This window comes from Pipra filicauda, unplaced genomic scaffold (genome assembly GCF_003945595.2).
Source record: "Pipra filicauda isolate LSUMZ 115617 unplaced genomic scaffold, ASM394559v2 scaffold498_size1627759_pilon, whole genome shotgun sequence".
Taxonomy (NCBI): domain Eukaryota; kingdom Metazoa; phylum Chordata; class Aves; order Passeriformes; family Pipridae; genus Pipra; species Pipra filicauda.
Window position 1 is genome coordinate 313,266 of NW_024104640.1, and position 16,754 is coordinate 330,019.

Here is a 16,754-nt window from a genome sequence, read left to right on the forward strand (position 1 = left end):
GAGGGACAGATGTATGGCTAACACCGGGTCCAGAGGGGTCTGTGCTATGGCAGTGCCCCTTTGCTGTGTGCCCACAGTGCAGCCTGCCAGCTCACTGCCATACAAACCCCGGATGAATCATTGAAAGCAAACAGATATTCTGTATTTGGTATGGAAACTGCCTAAAAACGGTATCTTCCCCTTTCCTACTGAAGGCCTTCCACATCTTAGTACCTTGCATATCTGCAACACTCCAAGCACAAAACCCTGTACATACCTGCAGATGTTGAGGGATAGTAGGAAAATTCTCAGCGAGAACACACAAGGTCACGTGGAAAGGCAGTGACAGAGCAAATACCACTGGTTCCCCTGGCTCAGGAACCCTTGCTGTCTCAAGCTGCTCACTCTTCCCTCAACTATTTTAATATGGATATACAACATTCATTAACCTTTCTCACCAGACCAGAAAACAAATCCAACTCCACTTTCTTAAGCTGCTCAGGAAGTTATTTCCATCTTGTGCTCATGCATAAATTTAGAAGCAATTTAATTTTCTGGACAGTAAAAATTCTTAATTATCAGAGTTCAGGCACTAGAGGTAGGTGTTCCAGAATTGCACGCTCTGTATCTGTCAGTTGCCATGGTCTGGGATACGGCCATCCTGACTACACTGCCAGAATTAGCATTCATTTTTACACCGCAGGAAATAATAATTAAAAAAAGGTACCCGTTTCCACCTGTTTGGGTCTAGTTCTACACACAATATCTTAACACAAACCCATGCTCATCAATGAAGTGAATTATCTCTGTGTTCCTCCTGGTGCATCCTGGGACGCTCCTGGGGCACATCTGGAGGTAACTTACTCCTCCTGCAGCATGGGCTGCAGCGTGCTTCCTGAGAGCATGATTTATGAACAACCATCCTGCTACTGCACAGGCCTAGAACTCTATGCAGGTGTAGATTTTTTCTACTTTCCTGGCTTTTGGTACTTTACTGAGTTTGCTACAGTGAGTCTTGTACATATTCTGGACAATAAATGCTTTATGGGGTACCTGATGGCTTGTGACTAGAAAGGGCTGGACTTGACATCAGCATTGTCCTTTAGCTGGGCTCCACCTGCATCTGGAGTTGGCTAGCAGAGCCCCTGGATGCTGGCCCTGCCTGTGTTTGTCTGTTCCTCCCACCTCCCTTTTCTCCTTCCATCACCTCTGTCCTGGTTTACAGCGGAGGGTGCTGTCATATTGCTTCACTTCTACTGAGCGACTGCTTTATGATTTGTGTAATGCCACGCCGTCGAGTTCAAAGCGGTTTTCTCACTTTCAAAGTAGTCCTTGTGAGTAAGTTGTCCCAAGTCTGATGTGCACCAGGCTTGTAGTTTTGTTTTTGATTGAGTACTGCTGTGCTATATTCTTTTTAAAAGTCTAGCTATTCTGGGAGAGGTGTATAATTTAATATGTTCAATAGTTTTCTTGTCAGGCATTCATGTACAACTTTCTTCATCTTGCTCTCAGATCTTTGATATTCTGCAGTAATTGGACTTATTTCATTTGTGTTTACTTTTATGACCTACAGTAAATGCTCCTTTTTTAGTCAAGGACTGTTAAAGATTTAGCCAAAGCCTACAGCAGCCTACCAAGCTTTCTGAAGCTTGCCATGGCAGTTTTCAGGCAATTCAGAACACTTTTTGTAAGGATGCTAATGTACAAATTAATATAGCCTGAACACTGCATTAAGAAAAAGCTCTTCCTTACAACAGCAGCTGTGAGCAGGCAGTGTGACTCTCTCAACCTGCTCTATGGCCAGATGCACAGCATTCCAGCTTATTTGCAGTGGGCCAAATATCCAAGCAGAGACCAGGAAGAAAAGCTTTTCTCACAGATATTGCTCTGAAGCCCATTGATAGGCAGAACTGGCCTCCCCACAGAAAACAAAATGAGAAACCTGAAGATACAGTGCAAGGGAGATCTTCAAAACCTTCTGCAGGGACAAAGTCCCACAGAACTTGGAGCCATGAAGCTGATCTAGGGCTGCAGAAAACAATGGTGTGAAAGAGTAGAGCTGTAGAACATCTCAAGACTAGTCATGCCATCTCTGCCTGTAAAACCAAAATCAAGGCAAACAGTTTCCTTTGCAAGCACGATTACACATCCAAGGACAAGTGGAAAGCTATTACTATAGGGATGGGGGGATGCATTCCATGACTAAACAAGCAGGCTCTTACTTCTTCCAGCTCTGTTAGTTCATTACCTAGGTCTTTATTTTGGAATCAATTTCCTTTCCCACTGAATAGATGTGGGAGAGTTGAGCTGCAGGAATGAAGGCAGGTGAGGAAAGAGGCCTGGAGTAATTACGACTTAAAAGACAGGGCTTCAGGAAATCCTTCATAGGTCACACTTTTTAATTTGTCTCTGATGCTTGCACTGGTGGTACTCAAGTTTTTCCTACAAGTCCCATCATATTTATCTGCTTTCTTCTCAACAATACGTGCTTGTTGTATCAGGGGCTGTCATTTCTCCTCAGTCTCAATGGTAGCTCCTTTCAACCTTTTCCTTTTGTATTTAAGAAGACCAGCTGGGATTTCTAAGCATCTGAGCTCAAAACATTGCTTTTAAAATCAAGAAGCAAAAGTGCAAACAGCTGAAGGGACCACTACTGAAACCTTCAAAAAACAGAAAGGAGCACAGGAGCATAAATGCTCCAGTACAGCCTGCTGATTCCCAGTGTGTTCACTCAGGATGCAAACCTCTGTGTGGCAGGCCTGGTTGGCTTGTTCTGAGCAGGACTGACTACGGGATTTTCCTGAATGCCTTTGCAGGTACAAGCAGGTGGTAGAAACTTGAAAAACCTTACCATTCTTCAAACCCCTTGGTCTTCAGGGAGTCTCAGCATAGGCTCCTCCAGTTTTAAAAACAAGAAGAGAAAAATCAAGGGATGCAAGTGTTGGACAGTAGGTTAGGGGCAGCTGAGGGTGAGCAGATGGCCAGCAACAGCCAATGCTCCTCCTGACAAGGAGAAACAAGCTAGCATGCAATCTTGCTAAAAATAAATTAGGCCAACAGGAAGCATGTTCATCTTCTTGGGAAAGAAAGCCAGAGGAAGCAACTACTGGAGCTATTTTTACTTACAAAAGGGAAAACCATCATGGGTTGCGGTAAAGGAAGTAGCTAAGTGTTAGCATGGACAACAGATTCAGATCTCCCCTGTTCCAGTACTGTACGGTGATTTGCTTTTATCATCCTAGTAAGTTCTCAAGTAATATTAGACTGGTAGAGTAGCTCACTTGCTGTCCTAGACCTAATGCCCCTTGAGTTGCAATTACCCCCCACTGTCAAAAGAAAGCCCCAAAATGTGTCCACCAGCTGCTGCTCATGCAGATATCAGTCTGCCTTGTGCATGAGCATTACTGCCACACAGGGAGACTCTTGAGGACTGGCCATGGACAAAATGGAAATGGAGAAGGAGCCCTCTGATCCATAACTTCTCTTTGGTCCACGGAACCCTGACCTGTCCAACCCCAAGTCTTTATTTAACCTCCTGAGATAGCCTTCTTCAGGCTTTTACACTCCTGTGGGTTCTCTTACTGCTTTTTTCTGGTGTGGGAAGATACCTCCTGAAGTGGGATCCTTGACGCCCTCCTTTTGTGTTCTTTTTCTGGGTTACCTCTTCATCCTGTGCTTTTTAGTTCATACAGGGCAACAATCCTCCACCCTCAAAAGACAATTCAGATTCTCCTCTGGTGTGTAACACTGTAACCTCTAACAGAACAACACCACTGAGGCACAAAAAAATTATTTCCCTACATTTTCAATGAAATACATTAATTCAGTGTATATTAACCAAGGCATTACAAATTAGTGACTGTATGTGAGACAATGTGAGCTCAAAGCATTGAAAAATGTGCTATAGAAAGCACAAAATTTTGAATTATACCATAAATGAAAACCAAGATGCATCACATTTTTATGGAGTACCTCTTCTTTTTCCCCTCCTAAAATATGCATATTGTACAGTAAAATTTTGACAAAAATGAACTAGGGAAAAAAACCACCTTTATGAGAATGTCAGAATTAGGTCATCTTAACATCGTTGGGATGTCTATTGAACTCATATTTTTCTACCTCATCAAATGACACAATAGAAGTTCTTTAAGAATAGTAACAATTCAGAGGTCACGACAAAAGGCAAAAAAAGGGGACAATTTCAACAACTGTAAAATCCTTTGAATCCAAGAGAACTGAACTAGGAAGCAATTTTAAGCACAGAAGCATCCAGTTAGGACAAAACTGGGTCAGGTGTTTAACGGAAAAGCACTGACTAAAGCAAGAAGTTTTTTTCCACTTCACAGTAAAGCAAACTTAGACTAAATAACAAGCCCAAAGCTAGAGGGTTTTGAGATACAAAAATAAAATTGACATTCTGTCAATATGACTTAGGATTAGTTAGCAAGTAGAATCCTGTGTGTGCCCCAGAGAGGTGATGTCCACTACAGTGGGCTCTGTGGGAATCACGGGGCCACAGAAGCTTCCCTAACCTTTCAGAATGATCCCAGATGATGAAGCTGTAAATAGAGACAGACTTTCATATCAGCTCACTGTGTCTTGCATCCAATTCCCACCTGTCTTGTCCCCCAGTAGGAATTTTCAGTGATACATGTGTTCCCTTTTGAATGGCAGTACAACGCTGCCATGGAGCCATGCACCAGTACTGACACGTTAACACCAACACAGCAGCTACAGTGGCACTCAGTGCTCACCCTTTTTTGTGCTCATACAGGTTCCCTCTGGACACATATGTACTACCAGTTGCTGACTGAGAGAAGAAGTCTCATAATTTTGTAGAGACCACTTTGAGCAACCTGGTCTAGTGGATGGGCAAGGGGGTTGGAAATAAAGGATCTTCAAGGTCCCTTTCAATCCAAACCATTCTGTGATTCTATGAAACTACAATAAAACCTATCCTAGTGCAGTTGTGAGCTTCTCTAATTTTTCCCAGCTGCTTTGGAACTTTAAAATGTCCCTGTAGAGCCTCTAGGGAGACTGTCTCCAAGCATGCCTGTTCTTACACTCAGTAGCATCATGGATCACCATGTATTTGTAAACACAAATATATTTATCTAATTAGGATATGAGTATGGGTCCCTCGTGAGCCTCAGTGTCCATGCCTCGAGCCTACCTGTGCTCATTATGGATTAGCTGTTTCTCAACATCAAAATCTACTCTTTACCCTCTAGGTCACGGACCTTCTTGGCTTCTGGGGCAGAAGTAGTTTATACAACTGGAACATGAAGTGTTGTGTTATTTGTGAGGCTTTTTTAGTATTACTATTGTTTTTAATTCCTTTCTTGCTTGTTTAGGCAAAGAAGATGCCTGGTCTGCACAACTGGACAGTATTCTTTCTAATCACGAGGTACTAATGTACCAAAGAGGTTGTAGCTGTTTCTGACTGCTCAGACAGCATGGCTGTGCTTCAGCATGGCTGAGGGAATCTTTGACAGTTTTTGTCATTTTGAAACTCATATAAATATTTTCGTAGTCTGAATTTTAGTGAATATAGGAATTTGTGTAATTACTATTGTGAATATATCAACATCTCAGAATTCTTTTCTCAATGAAAACACCAAAGAAATCAAGCAAAAAAGATTAATTAAATTCCTCTTTTCTTTACAAGATTTTCAATCCAAATAATGATAAAAGTGAATTTGTGGTTGCACAAGCAACCACAAAACAAGGCATTTCTCTAGCTCGCACCAAAGCGACTTCTCATTTCCACCTAGTGACAAAGGGGAATAAATTGTTCAGCTTTCATCAAAAATCAACCAAAGGCTCCTCTGGGTATTCTCTGGGTACAGCTGCTCACACACAACAGCCTCTGCAGTCCACCTGTGACTAAACCTATTAAAAGCTAAGCTGAAATAAATTATTCACACTGTTTATTTATGTCATGAGATAATAATATAGACCGGTCGTACCTGTATTAAGTGTGATTTCAAAGGCTAGAGGAGATTTATATATATATAAAATTTATATATATTTTAAGGGCAAGTAAGTTGATATATGTTATATTTTACATACATACATACATATGTGTGTGTATTTTATGGGTAAATAAGTTAATCTTATATTGTACAAGAGCTGTGTCTGCCTTTGAAAAAATAGCTATGCTTATGAATCCCAACTGAACAACTGGACCTTATATGCAGTCTCCTTCCATATGTAAACAGATCATTTTCCTGACAAAAATATTGATCAAACAACCCTTGAAAGGAGGGCATCCTTAAATCAAAGAGAAGAAAAAGCTCTGTGCACACTATGTTTGGAAACTGTGCAAATATGCGCACAAAAATCAGGGTCATAATATAGCAATTTCCTGTTTGAGGAGAAAACCCACGTGAAGAACAACGTGAGGATTCTGCGTTATTCTTACACCAGTTTTGAGTGGCTGTTGATTCCCCTGGTTTTTCACAGTATGCTGGATGGAGTAACATCTGCCCTGATTGCTCTAGCTGAAAACAAGGGGAAACAGGATCGCCCAGGGCACCGCCATCATATGGGCTGTACTGTACCTCCCCTCTGACTGAGATCCTGAGCATGGAATAAGGAGGTGTGAAAAATTATGGCCTTGGAATTCTGTTTAAAAAGAAGGCTGGGTGAATGGGACAAAAAGGACCCCATGCCGGAGAGCCTTCGGGCTCCATCTCGCAGCCTGATGCTGACAAGTGCTCGGTCACAGGAGCTCAATATCAGGGAATCACACCGGCCCACGCTCGTTAACCTCGGCCTTTAATTGCCATGCTCTGCAGGTACTGCACTTCTGAGAGACTCAGCTACTTACAAACTTCCTCAGTAGAGGTGAATCATCAGGAACTACATAGCACCCTTCCAACCAAAGGACCCAAAGGAGGAAACAACGGTGCTGGTGGCTGGTGCTCTTGGACCTTCCCCAGAACACGCAATGCAAGCTGCACTCTGCGCCTGCTGGGGGTCTCAGCCTCGCACTGCCATTTATGATAGTACAAGTAAGGAGCATGATACAGCATGGGACTCACCATGCAAACAGATCTCCAAGATAAAGTATAGTATTTTGGCTTTGTCTTTTGGGAGGAAAGAAGGAAAGAACACTGAGTATTGGTTAAAATGCCTGCTTGGTATCTGTGCTGCCAAGGTCCATTTGGGTTTGTTTTGTTACAACCTTCAGCCTTCAGCTACAACTTTCCCTTTGGTCTTCTTAGACAGGTGAAGCAGGTTAACCCTACTTAGACGTCTTCACACTCTGAGATGCCTGATGGTTCTAGATGATGTGTAAGAAACAGACCTTATCTCTCCCAAAAATTCAATCCCACTCCTATCAAAATTATCAGATCCTCTCACCCTCCTTGCTGTTGTCCTCTGTCTAGGATGTTTAATAAACTGAAACAGCAGCTGATAAAAACTGTGACTTGCCTGCGAGAATAAAAATAACCCTTTTGCTTGATGTAGAGGAAGACCAGGAATGTCAGCAGTGTGCCAATGAGATAAATCAATTCTACTCAGCCACTGTGATACCAGACAACATTAAAAAAATTCTATCTTCTAAATGCATTTTTCAATGTTCTTAGAAGTTCTCTTATGCAGTAGTAGGAATCAAAGACGTAATTCTTGCCCATCCTGCTCTGTCTGCAGTGCATGCTCTTCCCCACAGAGAACAGGTATATTCTTCTGCCTTAACCTGCTTTTCTGCTTTTTTTCATCTTGACAGCCTATTAGGAATTATACACTAAGACAGAATCTTACTTTATCACTTTCCACATCTGAAGGAAGTGTGTGCCTGAGCAGTGCACTGAATACAAGAAAGGTGCAGTGGTATATGTACCTGGAAAGCATCAAGTACTTTTAGTGGAAAGATTTTTCAAGTGTAGGTGATAAGCAGAGATGTAAAATATCCAACTGATATTACAAACTAAGAGTAATGTAAGATTAGTGTAAAAAAGTTAGGATCCGGATTCTACATTACACCTACCAAGTCTCCTGTGACAATCTCTCATCCAACTTCTAAAGCATGAATTAGATCATCACTATGATGAGTCTGTCAGTGGTGGCAGAATGAAGAGAGAAGTTTATTACGTGCACAGCAGTACATAATAACACACACTGTTAGCAGATTCTTAGGGTTTACAGCCTGCTGATTTAGTACCTGTCCATTTAAATGTTCCAAATATTTTATGGTCAAGGTTAAGCTTGGAGGAAAATGTATCTGGTCATTACTTTTAAGTCCATTTTACTTGAGAATAAATTGAGTATTTAGAGAAAAAGACATTCCATTTGCTTGAGCATCATCTTGAAAAAATGAGAAAAAATCCTCTGGCACACTGCTGTCACAGTCAGAATGTAGAAAACCATGGTAGAAAGCCATGTAGAAAACCATGTAGAAAACAAGTTTATTTCTGTTCAGGAGGTCCCTCTCCTTTGGTTGTTCTGTGTTCACAAACAGTAGAGAGTCCTGTTGGCTCATGTGAGTGTGCACAAGTGATTTGCAGGCCAGAGCTCCTCTGTAGGTATAAATGCTTTCTACTGAGTCCATCAGCGACTCAAAAAGCCAAGAAAGTGCAACAGGTAAAAAGCCCAAAGCTGGTACTAGAAAACCGAGTACTCGTTTCTCCTGAGTCCACAGCTGAAGCATACACCCCAAAATGCATTCATCAATGACAGGAAATAACACCTCTGAAACTGCCCAGTTTTAGATTAATTGTGCTAACTTGGTACACGCCAAAGCAGAGGCGCTGACCAAGAGCTGGAGGCTCTCTTGAAGGCACATTGTGTCATGTTGTGGGCACATGTGTCAGTGTGCACCAAGTATTGATATGTATGAGTAGAGAGACAGCAAACAACCATGCTGTAACTACTGGGGGAACACACAGAAAATGTTACAGTTCTGATAATGATTTCCTTTCAGCCAGCAAGCATGTGAGAGCCAGCCAGTCAGCTGTGTCACCTTCTCAAGTATAGCAGGTATCTCTCAGTTCACAAAGCTAAATGCATACACATAGTCTGGAAGCTGCTGTTTTGGCTCAGTCTACCCACAACCAGTCCTTTATACTCAAGGACATCTTCATTCTGGGGCATTGGCATGATAATTTTTTTAAAGATAAAGAGCAGTCACAAATGGGCCAGAAAGAGGATTAGCAATGGGAGAAACCTGAGCGTGGGCACCAGAAAATACAAAATCAGGCCTTTCAATCTACTCTGTGACCATATATTTCTGGAAGTGCTCTTGCCTTCTGTTGTGTAGAAGTGTCACTGCAGTCTAAGTCCCTGCTCATGTTGCCACATTCTGTCCAGTTGGCCACATGCAGAGCCACTAGAGCAGTGCCATCCATAGCCCTGCCTCAGGAACACTGCCACTTGCTCTAGTGAAGGACCCTTGTTTGACACCCAAACACTGCCAAATAGCCAAGCCAGAGCAAAGCAATGTATGGGAAGTGAGCCCAGGGCCTAGACTTAAAAAGGCACTTACTTCAAGAACATAAAGGAAGAAAATGAAAAGGAGGCAAGAGGTTTGAGGAACAGAGAGTTAAATTTCAAGATTACATGCTACTGGCTCTCAAAAAGATGGGAATTAATATACAGGTGTTCAAACCAAACTAAGGCTACAAAGTTCACATGGAGATTTGAATTGTAGTTGTCAAGAGCATCATCTCATTCTTCTGCTTTTCTCCAGTGAGAAACTTCACTGTTTCCCTTTACACCATAACAGATCCTAGGACCTTGTAAACCACAGGCTGAAGCTGGAAGACAGGAGATTTCTCTAGAAACATCTAGTGTTGAGCACACTGTTCTCCACTATATTTTAATAGAAATGGAGCAGATGGAAAATGGTATGGGAGTGCTTGTTTTTTGTGAAATTCTGTATGTTGTTTCAATACCACTTTTGGATAGAAACAAAAGCTCAGTTAGGAAAACTCTGAAGTCCTTCCCTTTGCTCAGTTACTGACAGGTGCTTTGGGTTAATGCTTTTGCAAAGCAGTTTATAAGTTTGCGTGCTCTACGTGATGTTCAGACAGAGGCCCTTTCTCAGTAGCACAAAGCCTGAGCTGGCTCACCTGTCCAGATGCCCACAAATCTCACAATAAGAGCAAGAGGGCAGCCAGAGCCAAGGACTCAAATTCAGCACCAGCATCTTCTTTTAGTGACAGTGCCCTTCAGTAGAGCACATTCATTACTGACTGGCTGGAAGGGTGACAAATTTCACCAAGTTTTACTTTTTTATGTCCGTAGTAATTTGGGTCCTCTTCCTCCACTTAAGAACATATAGATTTTAGACTTGTAAGTTATTTTGAAAGTCTCTATATAGAAAGTACTGATGATTTTAAATAACTACATTGGTTTCAACACACAGTTTGTGAGCAGTGTACTTTTGTTTATACTATTTGGTATAAACAAGGTCCACAACAGTCTGGGGAAGCTGAAACCTCAGCTGTGAGTTATGCAGGCCAAAGGCACCTTCCAGCTATTTCAGCTGTTTGCTAGCACTCCATATGCTGTGCTTGAGATTCAGCATTCACCTTCCTACAGCTGAATTTATCCGATACCTGTTTTCTCTTTGCTTAATGAAGTCTGGCCACAGAAATTTGCTTCTTCCTAGGGTATCACACACTTGTGGAACATACACTGAGAGTGTAGATTTCTAAGGAGCATCATACTCTGTGAGTTCCACAGCATCAAGCAGTGCTATTAAAAATAATGGAAGTTAAAAGTAGTTAAAAATTTTCCTCACTAGAATATTAAGTGTAATTTCTTTGTATAACAACTAGCATGTAAGTGTGAAGAACTAACCCATTGTAACGGTCAATAGTTTCTGCTAGAAAACAATGTGGGACCACCTCACTCAAGTCATTTTACCATTACAGCAAAGCAAGCAGCAAATTTTGCAAGGATAAGAGCTTCATTAAGTATGTGTATGCTCTATGTTCTTATACAAGGGTGGACAAGGCAGAAGCAACTGCAATGAAGCCATAATTCTGTACATGTTCAAACTACAGAGTCTGAATGATAGCTTCACTTGAAGTTCTAACATCTTAATGTGAAGTTTACCTCATCCCTTTTTCAGTAAAAGTCACAGTATTTTCATGTAAATTTAATCAGAAAAAGAACTACACATCATTATGATTTGCTCTGAATTATTCAAATATTCCCAAACCTTCCCTCTCCTTAGCAGTCAGCAGTACCAAGCCATTCCCCCCTCATGACACAAGCACAGCTCATGAGTACACTGGAGACTGGGCACCAGGAAAATGCAGCTACCCAAACCCAAGAACTCTCACCCAAAACTTCCTTCTTCAGTGTTATTTTTTTTTTTTAATTTTTTTTAACCAAGTGGTTAAATAGCATCTGCCCTCCAAATGCATTCAGGCGGACAACAAAAGGATTCCAAAAATCCAGATGCCGAGAGGGACCTATTCATAATGGACTTTGCTAGAGCTGGAGACAGGAAATTAACTGTACATCTGGTACCATCTAACACCCCCTGTGGTAGGAACACACAGACTTCTGAAGACTCACAAAGCCCAGAATAAATGGATTTTCTGTTCTCTGCAAACTTGCACAGTTTGATTATTTCGATAGCCCTGGAAAAGCTAGAGCTGGTATGTAAAGCACCTGCTAAGCAATCTCCATTGCTGTCCTAGCTTCAAAATGCTTTGTGCCAATCATCACCAGGTACCTCTTAATTCTTCCAAACCTATAAGAAGTCAGGAAAAATGCTCAAAGCAGCAGGAAGTAGGAGAAACAGATACATGCATGAGAACTAAAATAAAGCAAACAGTCAATGAATTAGAAGTTTTGTAACTTTCCCCCTCTACTTCTAGTACTTGCTGCTAGTCTCCAAGGTTCTTCAAATCTAGTACCAAATGTTGTCATGTAATTAATGAGGCCAGCAAGCTTGCCTTTTCCAGGTTGTCATGAGCTCTGAAGAAAAAGGAGTAATTGTTCTGTAACTGTGGGTAGCTGAAAGTTATTCTTAAAACCTGTGTACTTCTAGCTTACCATGAAAAATGACCCTCAAGTTTCTATAAAAAGCAGCTGTTCAATGTATATCATATTCAGGAGCATTTAGGAACACTGTAAATCTACTCTTCCGATTAAACAATGAGGCTATCAGCACAGACACGTTTTGATTTATAGAGCTCACAGTCTAAAATTCATCCCTTTTGTTTCTATTTAATATAGAAATTTCTGTAATATTAATGTTTCTACATGAATTACGTTGTTAATAAAAACAGACAGGTAACAAGAATTAAAATATCTTCCACAGTCAGCTCTCTCAAACTATTTTCTACAAAGCATATTTACATTTCAATCAGCAATGTTTTCCTAAAATGTACATGAGACTAGAGAGCAAGACCAGGCAGATTTGCTAAAGATAAATATTCTGAAAGAGGGCTAAACTGATTATGACAGAAATATTCATCGAAATAAGCTTAGTAAGGTTTTTGGATTTTCTGTTAACAATAACCAAGAGCTAAAAATAAGCCATGACATTTCTAGAAATTAGAAAAAATTGAGAAGATATAATTATAAACTTACTAAAATGTAAACCTTTCTTTCATTCAGAGCTTCAGGATGAAAGCTGCAGTTTACTAAAGCACACAGATCTGTACTGAAGTTCTTGAAACAATCTTAAACATAAACAAAGAATGGTTTAAGATTATGTCACATTTATTTTCAGAGTTGCAATGAAAGCTACAATACTATACAGACATTTAAATATATTTCATTTGTCTAAAGAAAGCATTTAAAATTATTTAAGCTACCTTTCAGCTCCCCCAATACTCAAACACTGCACATGCATGTACAGATTAAAGTATAAGCCTCTGCAGCAAATGGCTTTCATAATAAAATATTTTCTATTTCTTAACATCCTACCTTCATAGTTGCCTTCTAGGAGACCTAGATGTTCAAGTGCCTTCACAAATCCAACAATTATCACCAGTACAAAAAGCATTTCAAGTCCCTCCAAGTTCATCTTGAAAAATTATTTATGTAAAAGCATCTTTTCTTAGGGAGCGTCCTGATTTCAGTTAGACTTGAATTAAAAAGCCTTCCTAGTCCAAGACATGCCACACAACCAGATAAATACAAATGCTAAAGAAGCCTGGAATATTCGCACCATAAAACATTTCCATTGACAGCCAGATGAACAACAGGAATGTAAGGAAGTCAAATCTTACCATGTCTGCATCACTTGCCTGCATGGATACAGATGTTTCAGTCTCTAAGGCAACAGAATATACAGTAACCACTTTGTTTAGCATTTCCTGCTTGATATCTAGTAAAATTGTATGCTTCTTTTTCACACTGAATTACAGTTTTACAGAGATCTTTAACAACACAGAGGAAAAAGTCTAAACACATTCTTTGCTTGATAGTGAAGTTCAGAAAACTCAAAGCAAAATCATTTCGTTTAGAAGATGACCTATTGCTGTATTTCCCTAGAGACTGGAATACACTTACACAAGGTTAGCCATCTGTTTGAACAGCTTGTTTTCCCACACTGCAAACACATTTTACATCAAATACAGGAATCTAGGAACATCTGAAATATGGCAAAAAGAGGCTTTTTAGGGGGAAATCAGTTTAAGTTTGAGGGATCTGTGGGAAATAAAAGCCTTTCCTTCCTGCTGCCCAGCCCCAGGGACTTGTGCAGATGGTGAACAACTGCCCCTGGTGCAGGTCAGCTGCTGCTCCCATGGTTGTTCCAGGTGAGGAAAGGCAACAAATGGCATCGAGGATACAGTATGCCCATGGTCAGGACTGCGTGCAGCTGACTGCTCTGCCTCAGGAAGCACTGTCCCGAGCACTCAGAAACACTGAAATTACATCCAAGTCCTTAGGCGTGACAGTTAGGAACAGATTCTCTGAAGGATCTTATTCTGAGGCCCCTAATAGCAACCATTAGCAAGCACTTGTCTGTCCTTCCTACTTACTTTCCCTTACCTGTCCAGATTTGCAGCCAAACATGCACAGAATTACCAAAAAGACCCCTGCATCCTTTTGTTCTGGTAAATTTTGGTTATTTTGTCTGCCATGGCTGTGACTTCCGTGTACATCACTTAACACGCTCATTATTCTTCTAATTCATTTCGGGACAATCTAGCCCTGAATCTAGCCCTATGTAAAAGTTTAAACTTACATTGCAATTGTAGTTATTAAACCATTGCATTAATAATACTCATCTGAAAGCCTAAAATCCAGCTCACTGTTTCGGTTACTATTTTTTTAACCATTTGTGTACTTCTATCTTTAGTTGATGCTTTATGTTAATGTCTCCCAGGGCATTCTTGTAAAGTTTCGTTAAGCACTGAGATTATGTTGTGAGGACTTAAGCCAAGGCTCTCTGTGTGATGGCAGTGGACCCTCCTGAGCTGCACAATGGACCCCGTGTTGCTGTTCATAGAAGAATCAGTCCCACAAACTCTTTTGAAAGGTGTACATTGTTTTCTTATTGACTTTAACAAAGCTTTGCTGTGTAGCAGGGTGTCACTAAAGGCCTGAGTGAAGCTCTTTTCTTTACAAGTATTCCGATGTATTATTATTTTATAAGTATCGGTTCCCTATAATTAACATCATTGGCCTCTACAGCTTCTCTCAGGTACCTCCATTCAATAATAAATCTTATTCTTTTCTCTTCATTATTGAACTTCATTTGAGGAACTCACAGCCCTTACCAAAATTCTCATTGAACCTCCTGAGAGCAGGTTAAGAATTTACTGAAGTATCAAATCCAATTACCATGGAAATGAAACCACCTTTGGTGGCTTGTACTGTATCTCCATGCTGACTCCTGGTTTGGGGCTGATGCCCTGTGGGGGTGGCTGCAGCAATGGAAGAAGAGCCACTGACAACACAGGGGTAAACCCATCTGGGCTGCTGCAGCTCTGGGGGTGTCATGTCAATGCTCACATGGCCAAAAGTCGTGCCACTGAAGAACATCAGAACAATGAGCAAGTGGATAAGGCTGCCAAGACTGGAATAGCTCAGGTGGACTATCTCATCCTTGGGAGCAGAAGGATGAGCTATTTATAGCCTATGGGCCCATGGAACATCAGGACATCTGAGAAGCGATGCAACATCCAGGTGGGCTCATGATTGAGGGGTGGACCTGACCATGGAGGCCATCACACAGGTTATCCACAAATGTGAAACATGTGCTGCAATCAAGCAGGGCCATGTGAGTAAAATCTCCCTGGAACAGAGGGCAGGGGCTGGGTTTCTATATAGTGAGACCTGGCAACTGACTACATTGGAGCACTGCCACCAACATGCCAAGGAAAGAGCTACAGACTCACCATGGTGGAGGCAATGACTGGCTGGCTGGAAATATCCCCTGTAAACCAGGCCACTGCTCCAAACACCATCTTAGGCCTTAAGAGACACATTTTGTGGTGACACAGTGCCCCAGAGAGAATCGAATCAGATAATGGGACTCATTTTCAAAATAACCTTATAAACTCTCAGGCAAAGAAAATGGCATTGAGTGGATCTATCACATTCCTTATCACCCATAAACCTCTGGAAAGATTGAGAGGTATTAAGGGACTGTTGAAGACTATGTTAAGAGAGATAGGTAATGGGACATGGAAGCATTGGGATGCCAATTTAGCAGAAGCCACTTGGCTGGTCAACACTAGGGGATCTGCCAACCTCCCAAACGAAACCCCTACAAACTGTGGGAGGAGATAAGGTCCCCCAACTACACATGGGGAAGTAGCTGGGGAAATCAGTGTGGGATTTTCTTGACTCAAGGATCAGGGTGTACTGTATGTACAGACATAAGTTATAACAATTTACAGCAACGAAAAATGGTTTAGTACAGAAATCAAAAAAAAGAAAGACTGCCTGATGGAAATGGACCGGGACAGAGGGTAAAAAGAAGAAAGTAACTTAAGCTTAATTTTGGTCAGGTTTAAAATCTCTGCTCCTATTAAAAGTTACATGAGCTGGGTAATGCCAATAAGCATTCAAAATTAATTTTATTTCTGTTTGGAAAGGGGATTTCTCATAGTCCAGTGCACTTGTACCTCTTTTCTGGTTTGCTGCTGCTCTCAGCTGAGCTACCAACATAACCAATTAACAAATATATAATTTCTTCTTCTTGTTAAAAAATCTATTTTGTAGAAAATAAAACTGTTCTACAGAAATGGATCTTTTTTTAAACAAAAATTGCATTTCCAGAGCAGCCTAGCTCTTTGACATGCCAAGGCATCCTCCCTCCCTCAGAGAGATAGAACACCTCTCCTATGAGGAAAGGCTCAGAGAATTGGATTGTTCAGCCTGGAAAAGAGAAGGTTTTGAAGTGACCTAATTGAGGCCTTCCAGTACCTGAAGGGAACTTACTGAAAAGATGGGGCAAGACTATTTACAAGAGCATGTAGTGGCAGAACAAGGGGGAATGGGTTCAGATTAAGAGTAGGTTTAGATTAGATATTAGGAAAAAAATCTAGGGGTGAGGGTGGTGAGGCCCTGGAACAGGATGTCTCATCCCCAGAAGTGTTCAAGGACACTTGGACAGGGCTTGGAGCAACCTGGTCTACTGTAAGGTGTCCCTGCCCACGGCAGGGGGTTGGAACTAAATGATCTTCAAGGTCCCCTTCCAACCCAAATCATATTATTCTATGATTCTCCCTGCTTGCATTCAAGAGGCAAAGTCCAAGTTCTGCTTTAGCCCATGTGAAGCAGAGAGATGTCCTCGCTCACTGCCACAGTTTCAAGCAGGGGGAGCCTCTCCTACCCTCACTTAGAAA

General features: G+C 41.3%; 1 protein-coding gene across 6 annotated transcripts in view; it reads right to left on the reverse strand.

Moving 5' to 3' along the window:
* The window catches only part of LOC113989358 (Kv channel-interacting protein 1), a 350,034-nt gene that overhangs the window by 122,715 nt on the left and 210,565 nt on the right, over positions 1-16,754 (reverse strand). Inside the window, exon 1 of one of the 6 annotated variants that reach the window (XM_027723843.2) lies at positions 12,877-13,049. The exons of 4 other annotated variants lie outside the window; for them this stretch is intronic. In XM_027723843.2, the coding sequence (XP_027579644.1) occupies positions 12,877-12,976 (100 nt within the window). In that variant the 5' untranslated portion in view covers positions 12,977-13,049. Of the gene's footprint in view, positions 1-12,537; positions 12,592-12,876; positions 13,050-16,754 lie in introns of those variants that run through there. One more of the 6 variants, XM_027723851.2, reaches the window with a different exon arrangement.